Below are 11,089 nucleotides of genomic sequence, written 5' to 3'. Positions count from 1 at the left end.
CATTGGCCAATTATAAATCTTTTAAAACTTTTTATTTGGTGGTCTCCAATTGTATTCGAATGACTCATAGAACTGATAAAACTACTTGAGTTACCCTTACTCCATGCCTACCTACCTTAGTTCTGCCCTAGGATGGATGATAGACTGTCTATCAACAAGTGAAATGACATCAATTTTGTGCAATTCTAAAAAAGGGTTATTCCAGCTTTGCCTCTCACTGAGACTATCTGTCTTGGCTTTACTCCAATTAGCCATGGCTCTCAAGTTTCTCATCACAATCCACCAAGTTGACTTTAATTCAAAAATACACGACGGTTTTTGCTTATTTTTTCTGTCATCAGACAGGCTCTTCGGTTAGCTGCGCATAACCAGTAAATTATCGTAAAAGACCGTTACTGTATATAATTATATAATTATATAAGTATATAATAATTATATAAGTATATAATTTAAATATCCAAAATATATGTAACATGTGGTTGAAGTGACCAAGTTATTAAATTTATGTTAATTCACTACACGCCCCACCTGACAAATTAGCGGAATAATTCCCACGATGTCAATACCCAAAAAATTAGGAAGGAGATATATTTTTTAAAATCTAGGGGAGGGGGTAACTTCGTTGTTTTATCGATTTTTTTTAAATACCAAAAAAGGTATTTCTCAATGAAAAAAAAAATCATCGTCGGAATCTAGGGGGCGGGGCATGCAAACCTAAGGGCAAGTTACCCCCCCCCCCTTGAGGTGACTAATAATTCGAATACTCAAATATGTAGTACTTTGGAGGTTAGATAGATGACAGCATACTCTCCTTTATTTTTTGAAATATCCATGGCACAAGATTGTAGTCAATAATCTTATTAGCTGTATAGACAAGTTTATTAAGCCCAAATTTGCTCATAATTTTAATTTAAACTAATAAAAAAAACGAGAATAATATAGCTAGGTTCAAACAGAAATTGAGTTTACTAAGAGTCAAAGACAAAATAGAAAAAAGATTATTTTTGTCATTTATGCAACACAAATTGCACCGTTCTCTATCAGAACTTACTCTACATTAGGTCAGTTATCCCTAAGAAATAAATGTTTATTATGCAACAGATTAATGTAAAAACTAGGCAATAAAAGTTAAAATATATGCAATGGGAAAATATTTTTCATCTATTTTGACATAGACATAAGAATGCATAATAAGCATAATAACGGCTCGATAAAACCTATGTTATTTTTATTTTGCGAAATCTCGATTACTTTGTACTGCATGTGTATTTACATACACCATTTAAGTGAGTTAATAGAGAGAAAAGAACATTAAGAACAGAAAATAATAATTTGAGTTTGTTGAGTTTAAAATATTATGTTTGGCAGACCGAAGTTATGTATAGATTGAAATCATATAATTTCTTTTGTGCTTCAAAATGATTTAGCTAATTTGATTCGCCAAAAGCTTAAAAGATAAATACGAAAATGACATGTTAAATAGCATCTTACTGCAATAAGACCAGGAATAATTTTGATAGAAATTTATGGAAAAGAGAACAGAATAAAAACAGCATAAACCTGAAAACTCGTACCAGAAATTCAAAGTGACATCTGAAGATTGGCGTCATATACAATCAGTGGAGACTAAACATCGCTGTTTGTGGCCCAAAAATAAAGATATCAAATACCAAAGAAGGGAATAAAAAATCTCTTTTGTCGAAAGCCAAGTGTTTTTTCTCTTTGGCTGCACATATACTACGTGTTATTCCTATTAGAAAACATTGTTATAAAAGTAATATAACCGTGTTTGAAATTTTGATTAACTAAATCCTATATTTCCTCAAGGTCGTATCATGAGGGGGGATATCGAGTTTAAACACTGGTCTTAAAAATACAGTTAAGAAATTATTACTCGTAAAGAACAATCAATTATTCCTCCGACTCGAATCGTAATTTCTAGGTTTTTATGTTTAAAAGGTGAAAACCTTCATTTGAGACCGTTAAAAAAATTGCAATAGAGATAAATTCCTTTATCTTTATTATTTTGCCTTATTTGTGAAACACGGATTATAGTAATTCTACACCTTGGGAAGCTCTGACATTTCTGACTTTGGCATTTTAGGAAGCTTTCACATTTGAGAGACATTTACCGAAAAGCTTTGTAGTACCGACGAAAAACAACCAGTAATTTAAAATTTCAGAGCGTTTCTTCTTCTTCCTGCTTTATATGTTTAGTAACCATTGGACTTAGTAAACCTGTCTATTTATCCCATCTCTAAACTATATCTGACAAAGAAATAATGTTAAGTTCATCTAGAAAATCATCAACAGTAATATCTTCGGTTGACCAAAATTGAACAGACTTTTGAGAGTTGTACATTTGGAATCCATTTTCAGAGAAATGTCCCAGGGTCGAACTAAGTTCCAAATTCACGAAGAGGGCAACATTATCTGTAGTTAAGATTATATCAAAGCCCTTGGCGTAGCCTTCTGGTGCAATAATACTCTCAGATACAGAAGCTACCTGAAAAAGGAGTATGCTTTATTAATTTTATTTAATTTTAATTATGTATTATTATAATAATAAAAATTATTAATTATTAAAAATTAAGAATGTTATTTCTAATAGAGAATTTATTTATATTATTTAATATTATTATTAATATAATTCTTTATTAAAATTTGATAAAAATAACTATTAATAATTATTAATTTAATTTTATATTAAACAAAGTGATTTTAACATTGAAACACGCGAAATAGTTGCAAACAGACTAGAAATCAAAAAAATTGATTTAAATGTTATTGTTTTGGTCGTTTTATTTTACAGTCGGCTGTCCCCTCCTAAATACCTCGCTCTTTACGCTAATGTTTGACTTTTTGTCCCAATTCTTTAAGAATAAATCCTGAAACATAAGGGCCACTTACTTAAAACATGAAGCCTTTTTAAAATACTTCAAAAAACTTTAGCATGATTAGCGAGGTGCTGCGAAGGGGACATCCCCCTCACATACGGAATAATTTCTATTTATTGAAGTTTTAATGTTGCTCCTTACTTTCAGCTGAAAAAAACTGTTTTGTTCAAATTTAATTCTAAAAAGAAATAAAACAGTTACAGTTTTAAACATGCTAAAAATTGTGTTTAACAGAAACTATCAGTTATAATTATAATAGTTATAATATATTTCGTAGGTTGTACGAAAAGTGTGGTTCAATCCCGCTTTCTGGGGCTATAATGAAAGAAAGGTTAAGATGGCCAGGCCACGTTCTACGGATGAAGGATGACAGATTACCGAAGATTGTCCTTTTTGGCCAACCGTCTGGGGCTACACGGAAAGCAGGTCGTCCTTGTCTGGGTTGGGAGGATGTCATAAATAAAGATTTAAAGGAAATGGGAACTTCCTGGGAGGGTGTAAAGAGGGAGGCTTCAAATAGATTAGGTTGGAGGAGGAGCGTGCGTAGCTGTGTTGGCCTCAGGCGGCTTGGTGCTGCAGTGAGTTATTAGTAGTAGTAGTAGTAGTAGTATCAGTTATAAACATTTCAGTTTTACATGATATACTAATGATGCGCAAAAACAAACAATAGAAAATAGATATAATTTTTTTGAATGAAAAATTCGAGAAGTGAATCATTCAGAGGAAATGTAGTCAATTCAATAAAACAGACAGGAGAGAAAACATGGAGAAAGCAAGATTATAGTAGGATGACGTCAAAGTCTTTGGTGTAGCGTGGTGCACAACATTTTGGCGTGATGGAAACAATTTTGGCGCATTGTGGGGAAAAAATATTCTCAGATAAAGAACTTATCCAAGAAGAGGAGCATCTTTAATTAATCTTAAAAGGAAATTCAACATAATGTCTGATCAAAATCTCTTATTTTTGCTGTTCGCTCATATAATTACTTGTTCGCTTGTCATTCTGGTATTTAATGTGATTATTAACTGACTGAGCTTTGTTACTCTTTATTGATCAAATTTCTGTAAATTTCTGTTCGTTTTAAGTTTTAATATCGCTCCTTACTTTCACTTAAAAAACTTGTTTTTTTTATTTAATTTCTGAACGTTTTTGAATTAATGCATATTTTGATTTTGGCTCTCCGCACATGAATAATTAAAACGAAATTTGCATATTATTTTTTTGGCTAAATGGCTTTCTCATAGTTTTCATCGGACGATTTTGAGAAAAAAAGGAGCGCGGGAGTAGGTCTAGTTACCCTCCAATTTTTTGGTTATTTAAAAAGGCAACTAGAACATTCAATTTTTTACTAATGTTTTTATTAGTAAAAATATACGTAAATTAAGGATTAACTTACGTAACGAACTTCTATATTCGCGTGTTTTTATTACGTATATGAGGGGGCTCACCCCCTCGTCAATACCTCACTCTTTGCACTAAAGCTAGAATTTTGTCCCAATTCCTTAAAAATGACCCCTGAATCACAAAGGCCATAGAATAAATAGTTCAAATTAATAAAATTACTTTAGCGTAAAGAGCGAGGTATCAGAAGGAGGTGAACCCCTCATATGCGTGATAATTTCTGTTCGTTTTAAGTTTTAATAGTGCTCCTTACTTTCAGTTGAAAAACCTTTGTCATATTTATTTTTTCATTGTTTTTTCAAAAAATGCAAAAAAATCCTGTGCCCCTTCATGAAAATCTTCTCCTCCCATTACAAATTCCTTCATGGGAAAGTTCCTCCCGAATAACCTCAACCCCTCAACCAAAAAAATCCCCCTGAAAGCGTCTGTACACTTCCCAATAACCATTACTATATTCAAACACTGGTCGAAGTTTGTAACTTGCAGCCCCTCCCACGGGAACTGTGGGGGAGTAAGTCGTCCCCAAAGACATAGTCATTAGGTTTTTCGACTATGATGAATAAAATGGCTATCTCAGAATTTTGATCCGTTGACTTTGGGAAAAAAGAGCGTGGAAGGGGGCCCTGGTACCCTCCAAGTTTTTGGTCATTTAAAAAGAGCCCTCTCGGGCTCTTAGAATGAGCCCTCGTGGGACGTTCTAGGACCACTGGGTCGATACGATCACCCCCGGGAAAAAAAAAAAAAAAACAAATAAACACGCATCCGTGATCTGGCTTGTGGCAAAAAATACAAAATTGCACATTTTTGCAGATACGAGCTTGAAACTTCTACTGTATGGTTTACTGATACGCTGAATCTGATGGTGTGATTTTCGGTAAGATTCCATGACTTTTAAGGGGTGTTTCCCTATTTTCTAAAATAAGGCAAATTTTTTCAGGCTCGTAACTTTTGATGGGTAAGTCTAAACTTGATGAAACTTATGTATTTAAAATCAGCATTAAAATTCGATTATTTTGATGTAATTATCGTTATAAAAATTCTGTTTGTTTAGAATTTTGGTTACTATTGAGCCGGGTCACTCCTTACTACAGTTCGTTACCACGAACTATTTGATGGTGCACAATCAATGTCAGAACACAAAACTGGTTAAAATGAAAGCACTTCTAGCACTAGTTAAATTGAAAACACCCGGTGTTCTCGCGAACCACTGCCTGCTCCACATAGCAGCTCTTATATAAAAAATAAAAATGAGGAACTTAATTGTTTTTACAAAAGTGACGAAAACTAGATCTACTTTGCATGGGGCAACGTGAGGTGTTGCAGCAACCTTTGTACAGCTTCCCCGAGTAAAGTGTTGCAAGAGCAACACTTTGGTTTTGTTTCCTCGCTTCGATTAAACGCTGAAGTTGTTAATCTGTAAGAATCATAAAATAAATACTAGGTACACCAACTCGCAAAAGCTGCAAACCACTCATTGCAACTAGAAAAAGTTGCAAACCCCTCATCGCTGAAGATGATTGAAGCCTAACAGCTGATTATTACTTACAAGTCTCCTACATAACTTACCATTGGAACCAAATTGGTTTTACTATCAAATACACCGGAAACAAATAATAGATACACCCACTAGCAAAAGTTGCAAACCCCTCATTACCGAACGTGATTATGAACTAACAGCCGACTGTTGCTTGAAACTCCCCTACATGTCTCACAATTGGTATCCACCTATTTTTGGTTTCAGTAAGTACCTTATTACTGAAGTTGTCAACCCCTTTAATGAACCGAGTTGAGTTGTCAACCCCGTTAGAATGAGGGCTCATTCTAACAGAAATGAAAAATTCTAGTGCCATTTTTAAGTGACCAAAAAAATTGGAGGGCACCTAGGCCCCCTCCCACGCTCATTTTTTTCCAAAGTCAACAGATCAAAATTTTAGATAGTCATTTTGTTCTGCATAGTCGAAAGCCATAATAACTATGTCTTTGGGGATGACTTATTCCCCCACAGTTCCTGGGGGAGGGGCTGCAAGTTACAAACTTTGACCAGTGTTTACATACAGTAATGACTATTGGGAAGTGTACAGACGTTTTCAGGGGGATTTTTTTGGTTTGGGGGTGGGGTTGAGGGGAGGGGGCCATGTGGGAGGATCTTTCTTGGAGGAATATGTCATGGGGGAAAAGAAATTCAATGAAAAGGGCGTGGGATTTTCAAGCATTACTATAAAAAAAAAAACAATGAAAAAATAAACGTGAAAAAGTTTTTTCAATTGAAACTAAGGAGTAGCATTAAAACTGAAAACGAACAGAGATTATTACGCATATGAGGGGCTCTAAAAATACTTTAGCATAAAGAGCGAGGTATTTAGGAGGAGATAAATGCCTCGCTCTTTATGCTAAAGTATTTTTAGTAATTTCAACTATTTATTCTACGGCCTTTCTGATTCGGGGATCATTCTTAAAGAATTGGGACAAAACTTCAGATTTAGTTTAAAGGCGAGGTATTAACGAGGGGACAAACCCCCTCATATACATAATAAAAATATAAGAATATAAAAGTTTGTTACATAAGTTAATTCTTAAGTTACGTATATTTTTTACTAATAAAAACGTTCGTCAAAAATTAAAATTTCTAGTTGCCTTTTTAAGTAACCGAAAAATTGGAGGGCAACTATGCCTCCTTCCCCACCTCTTATTTCTCAAAATCGTCTGATCAAAACTAAGAGAAAGCCATTTAGCCAAAAAAAGAATTAATAGCAAATTTCATTTTAATAATTTATGTACGGAGAGCCAAAATCAAACATGCATTAATTCAAAAACGTTCAGAAATTAAATAAAAAAAATTATTTTTTTTTATTTAATAAACATAAAAAACCCTGTTCAGGGGAAAAATACAGAAATTCCCAACACTTCGTTCAGGGGAAACATATCTGATTTTAGTGGTTTCATACATCAGCTCATGGGTACTCTTGCAATGCATTACCAAATTACCAAAATTTCTATAATTATACGAACTTTCTTATGTACTAATAACTATACTAATTACTAATCTATATGCATAAAAATAAGTTGTTTGTTTGTGTGTCTGTCTGTCTGTCCGCATATGACGTCTGAATTATTTCATCGTATACCAATTCAAAAACGAATGTATTCAAGCCGCTAAAAAAAAAGGTAAAAACCAAAAAAAAAAAAAAACTAAAAAGAAAAAGAGGAAAAAAAACAAAAAATCTATTTCCTAAAAAACTAAAAAAGCTAAAAAACTAAAAAAACTAAAAATAAAAATAAAAAAACTAAAAAAGGTAAACACCAAAAAAAAAAACTAAAAAGAAAAAAAGGAAAAAACAAAAAATTTATTTCATCATATACCAATTCAAAAACGAATGTATATACAGACAGGGACACAGGGAATATAAATGACGACCGGGACGCTCAAAGAGAAATTACAGACTGGGACACAAATGACGACTGGGACGTGTGTGTGGACGGACGTCATGTTTGTGGGCAAATGCCCAACCCAGATTTTCCAGGGGGCCCAAGCTTCCACAACAAAGGGCCCTTTGCCGGCCATAATAATCCATTATGTCCAACATAATCCATTCTGTCCAATTGATTTGAAATTACTGCACGCCTATTAACCAAAGAGCGTAATTACTTGATGACCCTTGGGGTAATTATGCTATTGTAAACTTTGAAAGTAGGTTAGATACATAATAAAATTCTCGAGTTCTGTCAAATGCCCATTTCCTAGATAATTACGCGACACGAAGTGATTCGGGGGGGGGGGGGGCAAGATAGAGTTCATGCCCACCCCAAGATTTGGTCCAAACGGCGCCTCTTTATCTATCTATATTCACAGGTGGGACCCAGGTGAGAATGTTATCAATAGTTAGGCTCTTATTCTTCCGTTATTGACAAGGATCGTTATTTACTTATCACTCGTTACTGTGGGGATTTTATTTTTTTTTCACCTCAACCAAAATCACATAGAAAAGATGTTTGTTAAAAACTGAAAAGAGGTCTCTAAGTCACAAATTATAACTTATATTTTCCTTTTTTAATTATAACTTATATTATATTTTATTTTTAACTTATATATATTTGCTTATTTAATTATAACTTATATTTCCTATTTTCCGGGCAGCCAACAATGGGCAACACACGTTTTTTCTAAGGTTTTCCCTATTCTGCTTTCTTTCCTTTGTTTTTTTTTATAATTACTTTATAGTCCCAAATATCCAGGAGAGGGGGCGTGGTCCTCCTGCCCCTCCGCCTGCCTCTATGTGAAGCTTTAAACCAACAGGACAACATGAAGTAATTAATGAGTATTTTTGTCCTGTGGTGGCGCAGTGGATTTGACCTTAGCTTGGTAATACGGGACCCAGAGATTGAAACACGTTGCAGGAATGCACTGCAGGGCCGACGCAAGGACCTTAGTAGTCAAGAAGCGTCGTTAATTCTTAAATAATAATAAATAATAATTAATGAGCAAATTAAGATTCTTCGAATTAACACAACGTTTTAATTGTGTAAATTTGTGTTAATGTTAACGGTGCTGGTGTAGTGGATGTTGCTCGCTGCTGCTAATCGTGGGTCCCGAGGTTCAATCCCACCCAGCGCCAGGGAAAAGTCAAAATTCTTTCCATTCTATTAATAAGGATAATTTTTTCATTAATTTCAAATATGCTAAATATAAACAAGGAAAAAAAATAGTGTTTTGACGCTATTTTAATCTTAGTGTTTTTTTCCATAAATTTTTCCTCACTGCAAATTTGCTCAAAGTTATACAGGTCTTTTGATACTGTTCTGTTATAGCACCTACATCAATTTCTTCATCAATTGACGCATTGGAGAAGCAGTTTCTTCGTTACTCTCTTTCAACTTAGTATGAGACAAGACAAAAACAAGTGACAGAAGAGATGGGAAATATATTGTTTGGGCTCTATATTTTCACATTAGGAGTGGGGGATGGGTAGAATATTCGAACAGGATGAAGTTAGGAAGCAATTTCTACTTCATAATATGTAGAATAAAAATACCCAACACTTTTTGCATGCAGACCCGTTATACTTTACCCCAACCCTCCTAATGAGCAAATAAATAGCCGAAATTTGTTTCTAAAGTTTTCAGAAATTTCTTAAGTATTATATTTTCATAATATTTTGTGATATTTCATGAGGATTAGTAAGAAAAACAGGTGCTACTCAGATAAAGAACTTAACATGGGCGCTATAACAGAACAGTACCTATCCTGTATTGGGAAAAGGGGACATGTTTGATCCCAGGTTTCCAAAAAGTGTTTTGGTATTAAAGTGAAACTTTAAAGAAATTTTGAGAGTTTGACACAATCAAAACATGTTATGTGCATGCTGGTTGTCATTAGCGCGTATCAGCATTATCTAAGGAGCGACTGAGTGTATTAAGTTGAAACTTTCAGGGAATGACGAAGAGCGTTAGGAATGCAACAAGTCTCCCTTGTCTTTTTGATTTCCTGCTCCCCAAATTACAGATCAATATTTTAAAAAGGTCAAAAGGTCTAATAGTTGTAACTCAAGGGATGCTAAGCCCCCTTCAGCCCTAGGGCAAGGATTGTGTAGTATACAAAATGCTTCTTATTGATAAAAATGATTTATCACTGGGTAAAGGGGGAAGGTTTAATTTTGTATGGGTCTGATAGGGTGAGGGTATTAAGGCGAAACTTCCATGAATTTTAAGGGGCAAGTCGAAAATTAATTTTCTTAGAATGATAGCTTTTGCTAATTACAAAAGGGGCTAGATATTGCAACTTTCTTTCAATTGGGCCCTGAAACAGTTCATTATGTTTTTCTAGTTCATTGTTAATAGTGACAAAAAAACACACACTAAAAAGAGGATACAAGAGTCAAAAGAATTATTTTGCTTGTTGTTCTACTTCCCTGTGTGGGTTTCGAAAACGGCAATTCCAATTAGATCTACGTTGCATGGGTAACGTGAGGTGTTGCAGCAACCTTTATTCGGCTTCGCCGAGTATAGGTTGCGAGAGCAACACTTTGGTTTTGTTTCCTCGCAAACGCTGAAGTTGTTAATCTGTAAGGATCTTAAAATAAATACTAGGTACACCAACTCGAAAAGTTGCAAGCCCCTCATTGCAACTAGCAAAAGTTGCAAACCCTTCATCGCTGAAGATGATTGTAGCCTAACAGCTGATTATTACATACAAGTGCCCTACATGTCTTACCATTGGAACCAAATTGGTCTTTCCATCAAATACACCGGAAACAAATTATAGGTTCACCAACTAGCAAAAGTAGCGAACCCCTCATTGCCAAATATGATTATGAGCTAACAGCCGACTGTTGCTTAAAAATCACCTATATGTCTCACAATTCAGTATTTTTGGTTCCAGTGCGTGCCTTACTACTGAAGTTGTCAACCCCTTTAAACCATGTTTCTAACGTCGTCAGTTAGAAAAGAGCAAAGGATAAACTCTAATTTCTTTAGTAATGAGAGAGCTTTTAAAGTTTAAGATGCACATCTGATAGCATTTCTGTACCGGCCTATTTTTGGTTTCAGTGTGTACCTTACTACTGAAGTTGTCAACCCCTTTAAACTTTCAAACTCGTATATCTCACGAAGGAATTTCTCTTCCAAAAAATGGATGACATGTATTTTGATCAGCTCACCAAGAACTATCGACTGCCATCGAAAAAAAAATCTATCTGTTCAAAAGTTGACTATTTCGCCGAAGGTCAAGTTTTTGACGTCATAACTTAGATAGGAATAAAGGATAAACTCTAATTTCTTCAGCAATGCGAGAACT

At 34.4% G+C, this 11,089-nt stretch overlaps 1 protein-coding gene across 2 annotated transcripts in view; it reads right to left on the bottom strand.

The window, feature by feature from the left end:
• Window positions 1-787: 787 nt before the first annotated feature.
• Window positions 788-11,089, bottom strand: part of LOC136026939 (beta-mannosidase-like) — a 71,409-nt gene continuing 61,107 nt past the window's right edge. For both annotated transcript variants that reach the window (XM_065703788.1, XM_065703787.1), the window contains exon 16: window positions 788-2,506. In XM_065703788.1, coding sequence (XP_065559860.1) covers window positions 2,258-2,506 — 249 coding nt within the window. In that variant the 3' untranslated portion in view covers window positions 788-2,257. The remainder of the gene's footprint in view (window positions 2,507-11,089) is intronic.

The sequence above is a fragment of the Artemia franciscana genome, chromosome 5 (genome assembly GCF_032884065.1).
Source record: "Artemia franciscana chromosome 5, ASM3288406v1, whole genome shotgun sequence".
In the NCBI taxonomy this organism is placed as follows: domain Eukaryota; kingdom Metazoa; phylum Arthropoda; class Branchiopoda; order Anostraca; family Artemiidae; genus Artemia; species Artemia franciscana.
This window is presented reverse-complemented; position numbering and strand designations above follow the sequence as displayed.